The 19,661-nt window shown below is 53.8% G+C and overlaps 1 protein-coding gene across 7 annotated transcripts in view; it reads left to right on the top strand.

Annotated features, from left to right (window-relative positions):
* The first annotated feature begins 1,201 nt into the window (after positions 1-1,201).
* Positions 1,202-19,661, top strand: part of Spns2 (spinster homolog 2) — a 38,339-nt gene continuing 19,879 nt past the window's right edge. For 3 of the 7 annotated variants that reach the window (XM_006532935.2, XM_017314460.2, XM_006532934.2), the window contains exons 1-2: positions 1,226-1,752; positions 16,408-16,473. In XM_006532935.2, coding sequence (XP_006532998.1) covers positions 1,383-1,752; positions 16,408-16,473 — 436 coding nt within the window. In that variant the 5' untranslated portion in view covers positions 1,226-1,382. Of the gene's footprint in view, positions 1,753-16,086; positions 16,298-16,407; positions 16,474-19,661 lie in introns of those variants that run through there. The other 4 variants (XR_388404.3, NM_153060.3, XM_006532936.4 and 1 more) reach the window with 4 other exon arrangements.

The following is a 19,661-nucleotide window of genomic DNA, read 5'->3' as shown; positions in this document are numbered from 1 at the left end:
GAAACAGACAGAAACCACTGGATATCTGAGGGGCTGAATTAAGTCTCCCCTGACTCTCTCATTTGAACCAAGGGTTTGGCACATACTAGGGAGAACATGCTATACTGGGTTTTAACTTCTTTCTTTCCTTTTACATATTTATTTATTTAGAGACGTGTTGGCCTGGACTCGCTGGCCTGGAACCTCGGAGTTTCACCTGCCTCTGCCTCCCAAATGATGGACTTACAAGAGAAGACTGTTCTTTACACAGAAGCTACCTAGCCATTCTCCAGAACTGACAACCCCCCCCCCCCCAACGTGCTCAACTACCTGGACTATATTCCCCCAATAGAAACAAAGACCCAGAAAGATAGAGGTTTCGTCCAATGTTAAGCCACACGCAAGAGCAGATATAGGCTAGGATCCAGCTTTCCAACTTTCACTAAGGGTTTTGGGGAGATGGTACCCCCCTCAAAGGCTTTTTCTGCTCCATCCCCTCTCCTTCTCGTTTGTCTGAGATTGGATCTCTCCTGACTCAGCCTCCCAAACGCTGGGGTTACAGGTGTAGGACACCCTGCCTGGCATTGAGGAGGCCCTCCTGGTTCTTTTGGGCTCTAATCCGAGCCCTGGTTCTCACAAGCTCCACTCTATGGGGGGTAGAGATATGGTCAGAGTGAGCCCAGGTCATAGCATGGAGGTGCTTCTCTATAGAGGAGAGCAATGGACCTTCATGAGGTCTGTGTCCTGGGTCCACCAATCATGTTTCTTAGGCAGCGCTGCCTAAACAGACTGAATTAAGGTGAGTAACTGTTGGAGTCAGCTCTACAACAGGTTCCCCAGTTTTGACCATCTGAGACTTTTTTTTTTTAATGCGTAGCTTAAGCCATGGGCCTTCCTCGGCCTCAGCCAGGGGTCCTCTCCCATCGCAGGGGCAGGGTGGAAGTTGAGTAGGGTCTGGGGTACCCTTCTTCCCTCACCTAAATCCTAATCGGTGCTGCAGCTCCCCGCAATCGCTTCCTGATCCCCGAGGGTTCCGTGGCCGCAGCGCTACTGCGTGACTTGCGCCCCCGTCAGGCGGGTGGGGCTGTGCGGCCAGGCGCCCCCGCACCCCCCGGGGCAGCACGTGCGGGGCGGGGCTGTGGCTTGAGCCCGGAGGTGATTGGGCACACGAGCTTGGTGGGCGGGGCCGGCCGCAGCTGTCAGAGCCGCCGGGGCCGCGCGTCTCACTGACTGAACAGTAGCAGCGGCGCAGCCAGGGCTGGAGCCCGAGCGCAGAAGCGGACGGGCCGGGCCGGGATGGTGCAGCGGCGGCTCCGCGGCGCGCGCACGCACTGAGCGGGCCCGGGCTGGGCCTCGCGTCCCCCGAGCCCCCCGCGCCCCCCGCCGCCCCGGCCCGGGCCGGCATGATGTGCCTGGAATGCGCCTCGGCGGCGGCGGGCGGCGCGGAGGAGGAGGAGGCGGACGCCGAGCGGCGGCGCCGGCGCCGGGGGGCGCAGCCAGGGGCTGGAGGTAGCGCTTGCTGCGGGGCGCGGGGTGTTGGGGGCGCTGGAGTCGTGTCCGCCGACGAAGAGGTGCAGACGTTGTCCGGCAGCGTGAGGCGGGTCCCGTCCGGACTCCCCAGCATCCCCAGCACCCCTGGCTGCGCAGCAGCTGCCAAGGGCCCCAGCGCGCCGCAGCCCAAACCGGCCAGCTTAGGCCGAGGGCGGGGGGCAGCTGCTGCCATCCTGAGTTTAGGCAACGTGCTCAACTACCTGGACAGGTACACTGTGGCAGGTGAGCAAATGCCCCATCTAGCCCGAGGACCAGGGCCCTTCCATCCCAGATGCCCTAGGGAGCTTTTGGTTGCCAGCTCCCTAGATCCAAGCCCTCTGGAGAGTCCCTAAGGACCCTCTGTTCAAGCGATGCTTTGGCGTTCCATGGGTCCAATCCAAAGCACCCCACGCTCCCCGTGTTAGGGATTGGTGGAGTTTCCACCCCTGGAGCAGCTTGTGAGCCTTCGCCAAGCCCTTGACGGCTCATCCGTTGTCCTCCCAGAGTCTCCTCTGCGTCTCTCTTGCCTTATCGCCTGTGCGCCCCCTTCCTCCACAGCCGCAGGTTCCCCGGCCTCTCCTCCTTTTCCCTTAGTCCAGGCCGTCTGTGCTTGCACGGCCCGTCTGTTCCTTCTTTCCTCGGTCTCAGCCACCCCCCTGCATGCGTGCGGCCAGTGTGTGCGCCTCTTGCGGGTGTGCGCCAGGCAGCCGGAGTGTGCGCGCGCGTGGCAGCGCGGATATGTGTGTGTGAGCTTGTAAGCGCGTGGCTGACAAAGGCTCGGGCCTGCGGGGAGCCGAGGGAGGGGCGGGGCGGGTCCGTGCCGCCTGGGGACCCAGGATGCGGTTTGCAGCTGGCCCTGGCTTGAGGCCTGGAGACGCCTCCTTCTGCTCCATGGCGCTTGGAGCCTGGAGCAGGGCATAGGCCTGGGGGCGGGGGCTGGGGGGGTTGGTCTAAAGAGAGGCAGCCTCATGCTCCTTGAGCATCTCTGCGACTCAACCCCAGGTTTGAGACTGAAATGGATACAACTGGGTTTCTATCCTGAATGTGCTTAATGTGTGTGTGACCTTGGGCCAGTTTCAGCTTGTGTTTAGGTCTGTTTCCGTTTGTGAATTGATTGATCCCTGGGCCTCTTAGTGTGGATGTGACTCTGGGATTCTATTCTGCTGGCGTCTCTCCCTGTCTTCACAGGGGTCAAGACGTAGGGACCTGTCCTAGAGCTGGCCCTGCCTGAGGATAATGTAGCTTTGAAAAGAAACACTGGTTAGGCTGGTCTCCGGGGCTCCCGGTGGAGGAGTGCAGTTGTGTGTGTGTGTGGTGGGGGGGACCCAACATTCTATCCCACAACCTAATATGAAAGAGGGGAGAGGAAAGGGGAAGAGAGATGATTTGGATATTTTGTGCCTCACTAAAGAAAACTCAGGGATGATTGGGAAAAGAGAGCCCTGACATAAACCACACAACCACATGCCACCTGGGTACTTGGGTGTTCTTTTGGGGGCCTTAGTCTTTTCCTATCTTGGATAGTTTTGTGTCAAGTGGAAGGAAAGAACTCTGCCCCTCTCCCACCTTGCATGTACACCCACCCACCTGCTCTCTGTCCCTTCCTGGGGGTAAACATGAAGTAGGTGCCAGTGGCATCAATTTTTGGGTCAGGCTGTCCCAAGAGACTGTTCCCTTGCTCTAGTAAGCAAGAGCATGGTGTACCCTCAAGTGTGCCAACCTACCACGCATACGCATGTGATGTGCTGCCTAGGGCTCAGGGTGTTAGGTGCCCACCCTGTGAGGACAAGCCAGAGAACATTGGAGGCCCTCACTTTGCAAACCAGGCTCTTTCCAGCTGGGGGAAGTCAGGCCCTTGGTTAGCCCTATCCAAGATTGCCCAGTGAGGTGATCAGCAAAGCAGGTGTTAGACTTCCCCTTTACCCCCACCTCACTCCCAGCCTGGCCTGAGTCTCTTCTCTCTCTTTGGAAGTATTGTTGTGGCTTTTAGTTCTGTCCTGGTCGTTTTTTATTATGGCCTCAGGCCACTTCTTCTGAGGTTCCTAGAGGAACCCATGGCCAGGGGGGCAGAGAGGGGAAGGTAGGATCAAGGAGTGGGTTCTTATCTACCTTTGCCAATACTTGGGTCAGAGCGGGAGAATTAGATAGCAGATTTCTGGTAAACTGATTGGGGCAGGGGGCAATGCAGTTGGGGAGGGAGGCCTGGAAGGCTCTGGACGTACACTGCCTGAGCTGTGTATCTTTCAGTGTCCTGCCCAGGGTTGTAAGCTTGTGCACTACCCCCACTCCACCCCCACCCCACAGACATCATTTCCTCTCCGGATAAGCCTGCCTCCCTTTCTTTATGATGGCCTTCCCTCCCCCTGCCCCTGAGTTCAGTTTTTAGGAATATTTACAATCTCTATGGTGACTACCATGGCTTTCAGGGTCTTGTGCCAGGACCCGAGTCCACCTGTTGTCTGCTGGTCCTGCTGGGAAAGAGGCGGGCATGTAGACACTCTGCTGTGTGGGGCACTTTTGATGTTTGTGCCCACCTGACCCCTAAGAACCTCACAGTCTGGCCCCAGCAACCTCATCAAAGCATGGGGGAGTTTCTGCTTTGCTTTATATCCCTCCTGTACAGTTCTGTTTGCTCATAGCATAGCCAGTTCTGTCCAGAGGAGCACAATGCAAGCTACATACGAATGCCGGTTTTCAGACAGAAAGAGAGCAGGTGCAATTAATATATTTTATGTGTATGTGGGCACGTGTGAGCACGGGTTCCTGCCGGTGCACATATGTATGTATGTGGGTGGGTGGGTATGGAGTCGGGAAATCAGTCTCAGGTGTGGTTCCCCAGCAGCGCCCCACTCTGAGTCAGGGTCTCTCATTGGCCTGGAGCTTGCTGATTGGGTTAGAGTGACTGGCTAGTGAGTGCTCTGGAGACACCTGTCTCTTCTCCCCAGTGCTGATTACAAGTGCTCTTGTGAGCACAATAGCATGCTGTTGAGTTTTAAAACTATTTACTTTAGTTTGCCTGTGGGTGGGTGTAGAGGTCAGAGGACAACTAACAGGAATTGGGTTTCTCCTTCCACGGTGAGTTCTGGGAATTGGACTCAAGTCGTTAGTTTTGATAGCAAAACCCGTTATTCTCCAATCACCCTCCCCGACCAGACCCCATGGGTTCTAAGGTTAAAACTCAGGCCTTCATGTATCAAGCACTTTAGTAGACCAATACATTTTATTTAACCAGACATGTCCAACAAATTTGTTGTTATTCTGGGGTATTTTTACATTTCCTTTCATACCGTCTTCCACATCATTGGAGGATTTGGATTTACCGTCCCAGCCTGAGTCAGACTCTAGTGGCTGGGTCACGGGGGGGATACAGTGCAGGGTCAGAGCCCTTGCCACCAGAGTTCGCATCCAGCTGCATCACAGCTGTCACCCGAGCTTCTGTGAGCCGAGTTCTCCTCCACCTTGGGTGGTATGGAATGAATGAGAATGTACCCGCAGCACCTGGGCGGAGGCCAGATACCTGGGAGGCCTTCACCAAATGTCAGCTGTCTGCTCTTTCATGCAGAGGCCCGAGTGGTGTCCCTGACCAGCATGTCTTTCCTCATTCTCTCTGTCTATGACAGTCCTTCTCAGGCTGTCCTTCGGGATACCTCTGTGAGAGCCCCTCCCTACAGCACCAGGGCCGGTCTCGGTCCTGGGAACCACAGTGGCTTCTGCCTCTGTGCATTCCCAGCGCCACCCCGTGATCCAGGTAATTATGGGCTCTCCTTAGTCCATGGGAACCCCCTAGGGCAGTCAGCCTCAGACTTGGGAAGGAGGCCTGGGTCCTCATTCTCTGCTCCCATGCACTGGTTCCCTTGGATAACACTGAGTTAGCCCAGCAACCTGGTCTATTGCCTTCTTGTACAGATGGAGAAAAAGACAAAGGTACCTGTGGCTTCCAGATCAGAGGGAAAGTTCCCTTTCTGGCTCTGCTTCCTGGAGCTAGAGTGGCCTCTCCCCCTAGGCTCTCATCTTCCAAGGGTGGTCATACAAGGGGAGCACATACTTGTGCTCCTGGAAGCAGGCCCAGCCAAAGAGAGCTGGCCTGGACTCTAATTGTGGTTGACGAATGACTGTTTGATAACCAACATCCTTCCCCAACTTCTTCAGAGCACCTGTGCCCTTCCCAAGACCTATTTCCTGTCCCTCTGATCCAGCCCGTGGCACCTGGAGTTGGGCGTCATTGTGGGGGCTGGTGAGGAGAGACAGAGCCTTGCCCTGGGGGAGTCCTTTTCTGCCAAAGAAGCTGAGACCAGTATCCATGGCAACCACTCACTAACACAAGCCCAGAAGGAATGATGAGCGCAGGGACCCTGCCAGGAACACAGGCCTGGCAGGCGTGGGGCTTCCCTTGAGCTTCAGGGCTGGGTCCTGAGCTGTGATGCCAGGCTGGGGCCCACTCTTCTTCTAGCTCTTTGTTTTCCCATCTAGTTGAGTTTGTTCAGGGCAGACATATGGGGAAACTGAGGCCCGGGGTATCAAGTCACACTTCAGGGTCTTTCGGCTCCACCACTACCACTCTGAATAGAGACGGCCACCCTAAGGGTAAACACGGTTCTTTCCACCTTGGGTATCCCTATCCTGGCTGCTTCACGGCTGCACTGTGGGGAATCCCTACCAGGGCTCTGGGTGTGGTATCCAGATCAGCTGTACCCAGGTAAGCTTCAGAGTCCTGGAATGCCAGGTGACTCAAGGCCGACTGACCAGCCCCATGCCTCTGCTTCCTTCTCGAGGCTCTTCCTGTTGTTCCTGCCGGCACCTCTACCGTTGGCCTCTCAGAGGTCAGTACCTCTCACAGGAAATACCCAGGGCTCCTGACAGCCTGGCTAGGCCTCGGTGTCCCGTTTTGTGGTTGGGACAGGAAGGCTGCAAGGTCTGCAGGTCACAGCCTAGTCTGATATGGAGCCTAGTCTGATATAGTGCTGTGGACAGTTGGGTCTGTTTGGAGAGAGGGGACACCCTCACCCCTTCCTCAGATCCTTTGACTGTAGGAAGTGGCTTTTGTTTCTGCCCAGGCATGGGGACCTGAAATCTTGAGGACAGATTGAGATAACAAAGGAGGCAAACAGAATACTGGTCTCTTCCCCAGACTCTGAGTGACTTCTGTGCTAAATGTCCTGCTACTTACTGGCTTTGCCAGACTAAACCTTCTTTGCTGTGTGATTTAAGATGTCTCTCAAATCTATATTGAATGATTTTAGCCTTTTTTTTTTTTTTTTTTTTTTTTTGGTTTTATCAAGACAGGGTTTCTCTGTGTAGCCCCGGCTGTCCTGGAACTCACTCTGTAGACCAGGCTGGCCTCAAACTCAGAAATCAGCCTGCTTCTGCCTCCAGAGTGCTGGGATTAAAGGCATGCACCACCATCGCCCGGCTTTTTTTGTTTGTTTGTTTGTTTGTTTGTTTTGTTTTGCTGTGTTACTCCAAAGGTGTTGTGGGCACTTGGTCTCAGAAAAACCTTTCTGGTGTCTCTGGCTCTCCCTAGACCTCCATCTCCCAGAACCATCAACCGTGGATCCCAGGAGCTGCAATAGCTGACTTCAGTTTCCCTGCGGATCTTGTCAGTGTCTGCCCTTATTTCAGAAAGTTTTTCTCCTCTCTGGTCTGAGCCAGGTGTCTGACACTTACTTTTTTTTTTGGTTTTTTGAGACAGGGTTTCTCTGTGTAGCCCTGGCTGTCCTGGAACTCACTCTGTAGACCAGGCTGGCCTCGAATTCAGAAATCCGCCTGCCTCTACCTCCCGAGTGCTGGGATTAAAGGCGTGTGCCACCACGCCCGGCTACTTTATTTTTTTTAAATAATTTAGATACAGTTATTTTTTGTGTGTGCTTTGCCTGCACGTACATCCCATGCTTGCCTCATGCCCAGGGATAGGGTGAGAAGAAGAGATCAGATGCCCCGGTTAGAGATGCTTGTGGGTCACCATGTGGGTGCTGGGAACTGAACCTGGGTCCTGTGCAATGCAAGAGTCATAAGTATGCTCAACCACTGAGCAATCTCTTCATCAACCCCTTCTTCCTCTCTGAGACAATTTCTCATGCAGCTTAGGTTGGCCTTGAACCTGCTATACAGCTGAGCATGACTTTGAATCCCTGACCCTCTTGCCTTTACCTCCCAAGTGCTGGGATTATAGATGTGTGCTGCCATCCTTAGTTTATGAAGTGCTAGGATCCAGACCCATGCTAGGCAAGCACTCTACCAACTGAGCTACACCCTCAGCCTAGCTCAGCTCCAGGTTTTATTTTTAATTTAATTTAACAAATTTTACATTTATTTATCATACGTGCACATGTACCATAAGCAGGCTTGTGGAAGCCAGAGGACAACCTACAGGAGTTGTTTCTTTCCTTCCATAGTGTGCATGCCAGGGCTTGAACTCTGGTCATCAGGCTTGGTGTCAGCACCTTTACCTGATGAGCCATAGCTCCTAGTTTTAAATGGCCTGTTCTTATTTCCATCATGGCACATGTCCCCTCGGTAGGGTCACTGTCTCCCTCCAGCCTCAAGAGGCTGACATATCTGTGATCTCAGTGTGCACGGGAAGCTGGCACAGGTCTGGGTAGCAGTTAGATGATCCAGCCCTGCCAACCTCAGAACACCTTCTTTGGGATGGGCAGGGCACTGGTTAGCTGGACAGGCAGAGGATCAGGCCTCCGTGAAGAGGCTGAGGCTCTATGGCCATAGCTGGTTTGTGGATTCTGCCCTTTTATCCTGGCCAGGATACACAATGAACCTCTGAGCTGGCATTTCCTGGAAGGAAGTGAGACAAAGTGGCGTAGGGCTGTCCTTGTCTGCCCAGTCTTCAGTCTGGACAATGGGGGCCTCCTCACCTCAGGTGAAACCACTTCTGGGCATTCAGGAGGACATTTGGGAGGGCACTGTGGTGGTGGCTTTCCCTGTCTCACCTGTGGATAAGGCTGGGCCTGGCCCTGCAGTGAGATCCTGTGAAGCAGAGAGCCAGTCTGCTGGAAGTCTGGTCCTCTCCTGTTGCTAGGAGGGGTGAGCAGGCAAGGATAGTGCACGGCCAGAACTGGGGGACAGGGAACACACTCTCTGTCTCTATCTTTCCTTCGGCCCTCAGCTCAGCTGCAGAACTTGCTCCATCCAATCTCCCTGCACTCAGCTGTGGTCTGTCTCTGTGTCATTGTTGAATGAGACTCCCAGGCAAGCATCAGGATTTGGCTGAGTAGATTATGAGGGGCTAGGCCTGGGCAGAGGGGTTGCTTCTGTCAAGGATGTAAGGACAACTGGTGTGGGTGGTGTTGAGAGGAGACTTGGACTGACAGTGCGAAGCCCCAGAGATTGGAAGCCAGCTCAGCCAAGCTCCTGCTTGGTCCCTGGCTGTTGTCCCATGTACCTCTTAGATATGAGTCCCCCCGGGCTCTGTGGTTACTAGTGAAGGACACAGAAGGCTTGAGCCAACCCAACTCAGACCTCTTATCTCTTCCCTCTGCTCTTTTCCCCCATGCCTTGGCCTCCTATCACCTTGATGGTCATACTGCCACACCTCTGAGGGTCAAGATAAGGCTGTGGCCACCTTGTCCCTGGCCCCTGGTGATCTGGAGGAGTTGTCGGTCCAGGCCAGGGCTGTGTGGCTAAGCTGGGAAGGAGTGGCCGTGCAGTGCCCCCAAATTGCTAAGGCTGAGTCTGGTTCCAGGAAAGGCAGCCCCAAATGATAGAGTAGAACCACAGGCCAGTGGCTGGTCCCACCCACCCTGGCAGGAGTTAGATGAGGAGGGGCATCTCCAAGGCTGTTGGAGGTCTGTGGGAGGTCTCTAGAGTAGGGAGGGGTTTTCCTAGGGTCCAAGGCTCCATCCAGGCTAGGGCTCTTTACCAACATGGCCCCAGCCAGAGTCACTCTAGACTGTGCTGATATTAATGGTTTTAGCTTTGCAGGGCAATGTTGGAGAAGCGGGCTAACCGTGTGTGAGTTTAGAACATACACAGTGAGGTTGTGTGAGGATGCCAGGCCACTTTTTAAGTCAGCAGCCGAGGCTCTGAGGACGGGGCAGATGGGTTGGTCAGCTTGTTCCTGAAGGACAGGCAGAGGTTGGTCTGAGAGTGTGTGTGCCTGGGCTGGGTCCCCAAGCTGTGGCTTCCTGGCCGTAGCCACCCAGAGCCAGGCTCTTGAGCCTCTGTAATTACCAGGGTAGAAGCTGCCAAGCACTGGATGGGAAATACTCCCACAGGGAGCCAGTGCCGAGGCTGCCACACAGGGACCAGGTTTCTGAGGGGAACTGACAGGAGGCAGGGTGGGCATCCCTTCAGATCCCTAGGACCTGCTTTTCAGATATCCACCTCAGTTCAGAGAAAGGAAACCCGAAAGGAGAGTCATCTGCACTGCAGCTGTTTCCGGCCCCTCCACTTAAATATCAGGGGTAACCGTATGACATGCATGGAGTACCTACCATGTGCCAGGCACCATTCTAAAAATATTTCACATGGACTAATCTGCGCAAGCCTCCTAGCAATCATGGGAAGCAAAATTAAGTCGTAAAGATGGGAACTAGCTCAGAGAGGTTAAGTAGCTTTCCTATAGTCACACAGCAGGGAAGGTAGAAAGGTAGGATTTAAACCCAAATGGTCTGGCCCTGTAGACCCTGAGAACTCAGCTAAGCTGACTGCTGCTTAATGAAAGGCTGAGGCAGGTGAATGTGGCTTGGAGGACAGGTGTGAGTGCCACCCAGACTGTTCTGGATAGTCAAGCAGGAAGAGCTCTCAAAATCATTCTGTCTTGACCTTGGATCTGAGGCTGCCTAAGGCAGGGCTTCCAAGGGCAGTGCACCTTTTTTGTTTTCCTTTTTTTGGGGGTTGGGGGTATATGTAGAGCAGGCTGGGATTAAAGGGGTGCACCACCACACCCAGCAATGTGGCCTTTTCTTACATTCAGCCTTTTGAAGACTCTGGTGTCAACAGGATGGGCTTGGCTGGAGGAGGCCTGGCATCCTGAAGCAGGGGTTGGTCTCTTGGGGCTCCTGGTCATGATGGGGGCTCCCCAGGAGCCTCTGGGACAGCTGGAATATGAGTGGGGACAAAGAGTGCACAGCGCTAGGGTTTCCTGAGGGTCACAGGCTACACCTCAGCAAGAGCCTCAGAGGCCTAAAAGATACCCTGGTGGGTATGACCTTGGAGGATGAAGTGGATCTTAACAAGTAGCACTGGACATCCCAGGAAAGGGGCATGGCCATGTTTGGGACTGTGAAGGGCCAGTCACAATGGACGACTGATTTGCCTGGCCAGTGACTTTTGGCCATTGTGTATATAGATTTTCGGTGCTGGGAATCGACCTGGAGCTTATGCATGTCAGGCAAGTGTTCTGCCACTGAGCTACATCCTCAGCCCTCTCCTTACTTAAAAAATAAAATAAAATAAATCTTTATCTTTAGGCAGAGTTCCCCTATGTATCCCTGGCTGTCCTGGAACTCAATACATAAACCAGGATTACCTCCAACTCAGAGATCAGTCTGCCTCTGCCTCCCGAGTGGGGAGATTAAAGTTGTGGTATGCACCTACCTGCTTTCTTTACTTTTTATATTTTATGACACTAAGTTTCCTGAGATGGCTTTAAGCCTTCCATCTGGCTGCCCCAACCTCCCAAGTAACTGGGCTTACAGGTATGTAGCACCAGGCCTGACAGGGACAGCATATTGTAAAGAATGCATTCTCTTTAAGAGTGACTGAAAGTCCTGGGCAGGTTTTCGACCAACCTAGTTTCTCCGTTTTGTCCATTTATTCGGGAAAGAAATGTGGGTTCAGGAAAGTGAGTAGTCACAGCTAGAGCTTGATGCTCTGGGCATGTGTGCCTGTGTATGACAAGTCAGGTCACATCAGCCTTAGAGAACCATAGAAGGCTCTGGGCAGCCATGGGCAGGGAGTTAGCCTCCTCCAAGCACTCTTCACCTTGTTCTGGTCTGTTGTGGTATCACTGAGCCAGAGGCTGAGTCAGCAGATCTTAAGGAAGTTGTGGGTGAGTCTGAAGCATGTAGAGCTGACATCCACCAGGCCGGTGGTAGCATTAGCCCCTTGAGTCTAGGAATAACCTTGAGGATTCTAGAGGCTCAGCCTAGGACCTGGAACCCAGTTAGTGATTGCTAAATGTTTGTGAGGTCTAGCTGCAGGAGCAATGAGCAGGAACAAGCAAGGGCTAGAAGCAGGAAAACTGCCTGCTAGGCTAAGCAGTGAAGAAGAAACTGGACTTGTCTGTGGGGCTTGGGGCTTTCATGAGGGCTACAGGTGACTCCTAGGGTAGCCTGGGTGTTCAGTGGCTGCTTAGGGGGTGGAACCTGCTGGCAGCCGTGGAAAGAGAGCTGGGAAACTGAAGGATAAGAGGAGGGTCGGTGAACCACCAGAGGTGAGGGTAGGGGGTGTTGCCCATCCTGAATGCGGACACAATTTGGAGGGCAGAATTCTATTTTTGTCTTGTTTTGTTTGGAGGGTCTTATTCAGCCCAGGCCTGCCTTGAACTTGATATATAGCCAAGGGAATCCTCCTGTCTCTCTACCTCTTGGGTGATGGGATTAGAGGTATCACGCACCACCATACTTAGTATATGAAGTGCTGGGAATCAAATTCAAGGCTTTGTGTGTGCTAGGCAGGCCGTCTAGCAACTAAGCCACATCCCTAGATTCATGGGGGGTGGGCAATTTCAAGAGATGCTTCTGTGAAGGAGGGAGGGGTGCTGCCCAAGTGGACATGTTGGGGTGTACCCACAACACAGATGCATATGGCGTGGAATGGCGGGTGGAGGCAGACACCAAGAAGAGGCTGAAAGCCGAGGTACCAGATAGAGGCTGACAGATGCAGGATCCAAATGAGGAGTGGAGAGCCTCCCTCAGAGGGGTGTGAACGGATTAGAGAACTCAGAGATTCTGCTATTCCAGAATGTGTATCCTTGGGAATGGAGACCTCGTGGCCAGGGAGCCCTTGTGAATGTGAGTTGGGTGGCTTCCTGGAGAGGTTAGCCTATGACTGGAATAGGTGTGTGTGTGTGTGTGTGTGTGTGTGTGTGTGTGTGGGTGGGGGGGTGCCCTGCTGGGGTGGGAATCTCACCTTGCCCGCTGCCTGGTTGGAACTGGTGGGCCAGGAGGCTGGGCTTGGACTGAGCTGTGGGAAGCTGCTCCTGGGCGTGAGGCCCATTCTGTGACCCAGCAAACCTCAGCCTCCAGGAAAGACTAAATGTAAGGCTGTGGTCAAAAAGGGAGGATGTGTGTGCCTGCGCCAGGCTGGAGCCCAGAGGAAAATGTGAGCCAGCTGTGAGCTGCTGTGACACATGCTTCCCGTGCCAGTGGCTATCGGGATCCTGATCCCATGTCACCCCGCCTCCCTCCAGGCCAGAAAGAGCAAATGACCTAGAAAGGCTCAGAGGGGTCTCTTGATGGAGCCCCTGATCCTCAGGAAGGTTACTTAGGCCTTACACCCACAGCATCAGGGCATGCGGCAGAGGGGATTCCAAGCTTCCTGTGCCCTCGCTTCTAGACTTCCCAGGAGTTCCTGGGGACCGTGGATGCCTGTCTGCATAGGGGGAAATGGAAAAGGCTTCCTGGAAGCAGAAGCAGATGTCAATCTGAAAAGCACTGGATAGGGAATGACCAGCTGGAAGGTTCTACAGATTTCCATACAATGTCCTTCCCTGAAAGAGGGGTCTCTTTACTGCAGACCTATGCTCTTTCTTTGGCAGTGGGTGGACAGCTACCACCTGGGGGTGTGGGGTGTGGATCTTTCTCCTACTCCTTCCTGATCACCCATCCTTTTGGCTACCTAACACTGAAGCTGTGACTGCCCTTGTTGTGAGTTCCAGAGCCTCACTGTGGCCTGTGCCCTACCCATTAAGCTCTACATCCATCCCACCCACTGCTGTCCCTGGGGACCAGCGCTGTGTTGGGCCCTGAGCTAGGGGGTGGATACAAAGCAGTAAGAGGTAGGGGTAAATCTAGAGGCTGTGAGGGAATCTGTGTTTGGTTTTTTTTCCTGCCTCCTGACAGAGCCCCAAAAGTCATTGGAATTTTCAAAATAATTAGCATATTTGGCATGCTAGTGTTGACTGATGGCAGTGGCCTCAGGGAGTCTCAGTATAGGCCTGGTCACTGAAGGCCCAGGAGGGGTTGGAAGCCTGGACAGAGGGGAGCTGAGCTCTGTGTCGATTACCACCAAGAGTCAACGAGTCAGGCCTGGAAACAAAGCCTCTGCAAAGATCCCAAAGGACTGGAGGGCGGGCTGCTGGGAGGTTCCTGTGGGTGTTCCTGTAGATGATGTTTTAAGAGGTGAGGAGGCCCTGTGTCCCTCTCCATGAATCTCAACGCAGGCATTGTTCTCTGTGTACTCTGCAATCTCTGTCACAGATGAGGCGTGTGTGTGTGTGTGTGTGTGTGTGTGTGTGTGTGTGTGTGTGTTCCCCTGAGTTCTGTGAGCTGTGCTAGCAAATGAATTGAATTTGGGATTGTGGAAATCTCACAGGGCAGCCTGGGGGTTAAAGCACCTGCGCCGGGGAACAGCCTTGGGACTGTTATATATAGTGACTCACTATAGTGAGTCTTCACCCTGAGGGGGTCTGATTACTCCTCAGGTGGATACTGTCAGAGCTGAAGTGTTTCCCCCACTTGTGTCTGCTGCAGACACCATGGCCTGTGTGTTGTGTGGGGACCCCCTACCTTGACCTCTGCTCACAGAGGCCAACTGATATGAGAGTACCAAGAAACAAAGCTTGTTTTTTTCCCCTTCAGTATTTCAAAGCCCATGTCCAGCCTGAGGTGCTAGATCACAGTGGCTTCCTTCCTCTCAGCTTTAGGTTATTCATGTGCAGAACCGAGGTGGCAACTCAAATGCCAGGCAAGTGGCAAGATCAGATTTGCCATGAGAGTCTCTCGGTACCAGAGTTTACCAGGAAACGATTGCTAATACATTAGTTCCCAGTCCCATGAGCTTACCCCCATGACCGTGTGTGTCTTGCCCTGTTGAACTAGCTCATCCTGACCCATCTTTGGGATGGGTGTTAGTATCAGAACAGACCAGCAAGCGCTGGGCTTGATGGACTGAGGGTGGCAGGAGGAAGAGAAATCAGGGAAGTCGGCTTAGAAGAGGAGGCATGGACGCCAGTCTTGCAGGGGTGGCAGGGATCACTATAGTGAGTAAGCCTTGGGCCAGGACAGAGAGGAGGTGTTTGGAGGGAAGCAGGCACTGGGTAGGTTGGGAGGTGGAGCTGTCATCCAAGAAGTGGGGAGGGAGGGCAGGGTTGGCAGAACTGTGGACCTGTTTATTGACTGTGACCTGAGGAAGGGTTTGCACACAGAGGAGCTACGGGTGACAGTGACTGAGAGCAAGGCCTGGCTCACAAAAGAGAGTGGGCTGGGGGCTGGGAGGTGAATGTGGGTGATTCCCCAAGGTTGGTGCTGCCTCTCGGCCCCTGAGGCTGGTCAAGGGTACCTCTGGTCCCATATAATGACTGTGGCCATCTTCAGACCTAGCTCCTACTATCCAGCGTTGTGGCAAGGGCATTGCCCCATTAGACCTTGGTTATTAAGTCATTAGCTGGGCCTCACACTGCCTCTTCATTACCGTAATTATGGAGAATCCACTCAGGGAATTAGAGAGGAGGTTGCTTTCTCCCGGCTGTCAGGCTGCCAGTCACCAGCTAGGCCTGGTCCTGCAGCCATGGAGTCCCCTCAGATTCCCAGCAGTGGCTAGAGAGGGACAATGACATTTGGTGACCCCACCCCATCTACTATAAGAACCAGACACCATGCTCAGCAATCCCTGTCTGCCCCTTTCGGCGTTGGTAACTTTGAGCGTATGGTTCTTGTACCTTAGTTTCCTTACCTGTCCAGTGGGATAACAGTGCCAGTCTTGCAAGGTTAGATGAGTAACCCAGAAACACAAACCGCCCATCACCGGTAATGCTGTTATTGTCAGACAAAGCTCTAGGATCCCCAAGGGCCTCTGCTCCGGTGCGGGCAGCTATTGAAGGGAGGGCGTTGTCTCTTCCTCTTCTCTTCCTAACCCCCTCTCTGTGGTAAAGGACTGTGGTCCTTCTGTCCACAGAGATAAGCCTGGTGGGACCTGGGGCTAGGCTTCTGGGGGTGTGCTAACTCTGAGCACTTGGCTAAGAGCTACGGAAGCCCCCACGTAGCCATGGCTCTGTCAGCAGTGAATGGTTTGTAGGTTTTCTTTAGCTTCTGTTGACAGAGCCACAGTGGAAAGCAAAGGTGGTGGAAACAGTCATGGCCTCTATGACCTTCTCCAGCCTAGAGTCCCCCTGAGGCCTGCATCCTCTGTCTGGAAACTACAGTCCTGGTCATGAGAGCAGCTGGCATGAGTGGTGTGTGTGTGTGTGTGTGTGTGTGTGTGTGTGTGTGTGTGTATGAGAGAGAGAGGGAGAGAGAGAGAGAGAGACAAAGAGAGCGTGCACTTGTGTATATGTTGCTTTAAGTCACCTTGCCAATGTTCCTAGCCACTAGTCTTTTCCATAACTGGCTGTGGCTGCTCTCTGCTCCTTATCTGAGGACTTTGTAAAGGGCAGAGAGCAGGGCCTGATCCCTCACTCAGGGTTGAGCCACAGGCAAGCCAAAGGTCAACCTCACTGAGTTACCACAGAGGAACCTCGCTCTGCCTCATATTTCAGGCTCATTTCATGGCTGATGAGCAGACATCATGCCCAGTCTAAGCCTAGGAGGCCTTCAGTAGCGATATGTGGGAAGACTGGCACCCCCAAGCTTCCCAGGAGTCTGGCTAGCCTGGGCAAAGAGGAGGTCATAGCAGGGTAGGAATGCAGGAGATGAGCCCAGCTGGTCTGAGACCGAGGCAACTAGTGGGTAATGGGAATGCCCTTGCATTAGACTTTGCAGTAAGCACCCTCTGTCTCCCCTCCAGGTGTTCTTCTGGACATCCAGCAGCACTTTGGGGTCAAGGACCGGGGCGCCGGCTTGCTGCAGTCAGGTGAGGCCTGTTCCTACCTCACTACCTGCCTGGGGTAGTGACTCTGCTCAGCCTTCATACTCTTGGTCTATTCTGTTCTTGTAGCAGAGTGAGTGAGGGTGGACATCGCAGCACAGTCCCACCGCTGCCACCCACACTGTCTCTGTCCTTCTAAGTCTCAGCTTCTTTTCCTGTCAAACAAAACACATGTGTCTGCCCAAGTGGGTATAAGAGACAACAGAGAGCACAGGGCTGGGCCAGAGCCCACCACGGTGACCCTTCCTTTGGGTTCCAAGGCATCATCGGTACCCGGAATCTTGGCCCGGTTGCTAATGTGAGCCACTGATCTGGCTGGTGCCAGCTGAGCCTCAGAGGCCTGCTCCTATCACTGCCTCTCCTTCCACGCCTTCACTCTGATCCAGTTAGGAGTCACCTCTTGAGTGACAAGGAATGCCAGCCACCACCTATCAGCTTCCGAGGAACCTGGGGTTCTTGTTGAGTCTAGGTTCAGCCTGAGGGTCGCTGTCCCTCCTTCCTGAGATCCCAGCCTCCCAAGGGCCATCAGAGGCAGGGCCTGAGGTCTTCTGCACTATTGCAAATATAGCAGAGGCCACAGAGAAAGCTCACAGTGCAGCAGTCCCAGCCCATCAGCTCCCCTTCTGGAGATAGAAACTATGTCTCCCTTATCCTTGCCCTCCCTTTCAGGGTCCCTGTAGGATCTGTACTCTTGGCTCCCTGGCCTCCGTACTGGCTTTGACTATAGCACCATGAGCTAAGCTGGTGCTTGAAAGCCTGCTGGAGATTCAGTCCTGTATGGAATCCAGGTTATCTAGTCCTGACTGGGCCCCAACCTTGCTGTGTGACTCCAGCCTGTCTCTGGGTTCTTGGTTCTGGAGTTCATCTGGCTTTGAGCCCTAGACAGGCTGGTGTGTGGGAGAGCTCTGGTTTACATTCCAGCCCATGAACCCTTCCCCAACCTGGCTGTTCTAGGAGGGTGGGGGTGGAGGGAATCTGCCTTGGAACCTGCCTGACCTGTCTGGGTGGCATTCCATATGCACAATGGCCCCTAGAGCTCAGGAATGACATGGCACGAAACACACAGCCCGGGCCCCTCAGCAGGCACCCGGACCCTATCCCTGGGCGAAGATCCTGGATAGGGTCTATGGCTTAGAGAGAGACCTATTGACTGGCTCTGAACACTGAACTAAGTAGGGGCAAGGCCGTGTGGTCTCGTGTCCCCATAGTGGTCAGGACCCTACCCCAGCAGCTGTGGCCTCCATCCAAGCAATGAGTCCAGGCCCTCCTTTCTCCTTCCTGCCCTGCAGGTCCCTCCAGGCTTTAGACTCTGTACACAGTGATCACCCACCGGAAGGGGTCCTGGCCAATGGTAATATGGGAAAAATGGACTACACAGCTTTCTTAGACTCTGACATCTACTCCACATGGTCCCTGAGTTCCCAGGAACCTGGGTGAACCCCATCCCTCTGGTCCTAGCCTTGCTGATGATTTGGAAGGAGGCTGTACCCCAGCTTCTCTCATCAACTACCCTGAGTGTGGTCAGTCCTACCTGGCCTTTCAGGGACATGGAGCAGGTATCATCCCCAAAGAATGTGGGAGGCCAAGCCCTGTTTTCTTCCACAGCACCTCCTGAGCTGGATTCTTGCTTCATGAGAAGGCACATAGTGCCTTCTGATCTCCAGGGACCTGGCTGAAAGTGGACCAATACCCTACACGTATAGTCTCCTTTGATTCTTCCAGAACCCTAAAGGCTGTCTTTGCCAAGTTCACTTTCTGGTGAACGAGGTGGTCCAAGGGAGGGGAGCAACTTGTTGAGGTCCTATGGTAGAGAGACCCTGTGGTTGATGGAGTTTGAGTGTTTGGCATCACTGTGTCCCTGTCACGGTGGGTACCTCCCAGCCTTCTCAGAGTCTTGTGAGTCCTTGCCCTGTAGTCTTGACCTGCTCCCTGCGGTGTGTCCTCACCCTGTTGGCCACTTGAGCTGAGAAGCTGGACAGGCTCAACCAGGATGTGACTCAGTGGGTACCAGAGCAAGGCACCTAATTGGCCTGTGCCCCAGGCACCTGTCTCTTCCCTGAGTCCGATAAGGTCAGAGCTGGTCTAGGGCGCCAGCTAGGTGTTGCTGCTTGCCCGGATCAAAGGGCCAGGGCTGAGAACAGCACCAGCTTATTTGTGGGCTCCAGGGGCTTTGGGGCTGGGAGGCATGTGAGGAGATAGAGGTTTTGGCTTGGGCTTGCCCTTTCTTTTACCCCCTGGGAAGGCGTCCATTGTCAGCATGCCCTTGTACTCTGCTGCTGTCTCAGCTCTACCTCAGTAGCAGCCACACAGTAGAACTCTAGCCATTGGGGGAGCTCCCACAACCCACGTTGAAAAGGGTAGCAGCTACACAAACAGTTCCTTGGCATGCCCTGGGCAGGGTGCTATTTATGCTTAGACCCTGCTGGCAAGCAGATCCTCACCCTCAGTGGGAGTAGAAAATGCTATTCAGTTACCTCTCAGATGCAGGGTCTAGCGTGGGAGGCTGGATAGAGGGCAGAGTGTGCACCTAGCTGTAACTGGTGGCAGGTAAGAAGGTCTTCCCCAAAGAGGGAACATTTCAGTGGGGCTTTTTTCATGCTTGGGAAAGGACATCTGGTCAGTTCATAGGTAGATATCAGAGCCCCGCCCCCACCCACCCACACCTTGCTCTCCAAGCTCAAGAAAATATGAAGAGAAAACCTGTTTAAATTACATAGCTGCACTTGAAAGCTAAAGCTAACAGGGAATTCCCAGGTGCCAGAAGCAAAGAGCTAAAGTCAAAAGCTGGTGTGGGAGATGGAGCTGAAGTCATGTTTCAGAGCTCGGAGGGCAGTTGTATCTGCTGGGCACTTGGCAGTGTTCATAATGACATTTTCACAAAATTTTCAAACACACGCAGCACAGGATATCAAAGCAGGCTTCCCCTGAATGCTGGTTCTATAGCTCCCTGTGCATTGCTGGTCATCTTCCAGGTTGGCGGCTTTTTACCCAAAGCTCAGACCGGTGCTAGCTTAGACTTTCAGGGTCACAAGACAGACTCAGTTTCCTGCCAGGACTCAGGCAAGCTCCCGGATCCCAAGCTTGTCCAGGCTGGCAGACAGTTCAGCTGGTAGAGGTCCCACTCCCAGCAGATGTTGCCTCTGACTTTTTGCAGAGAGCCTGGTGCCAGTCCC

Source organism: Mus musculus, chromosome 11 (genome assembly GCF_000001635.26).
Source record: "Mus musculus strain C57BL/6J chromosome 11, GRCm38.p6 C57BL/6J".
NCBI lineage: Eukaryota > Metazoa > Chordata > Mammalia > Rodentia > Muridae > Mus > Mus musculus.
The sequence above is the reverse complement of the archived record's forward strand: the minus strand, read 5'-3'. Positions and strand labels throughout refer to the sequence as shown.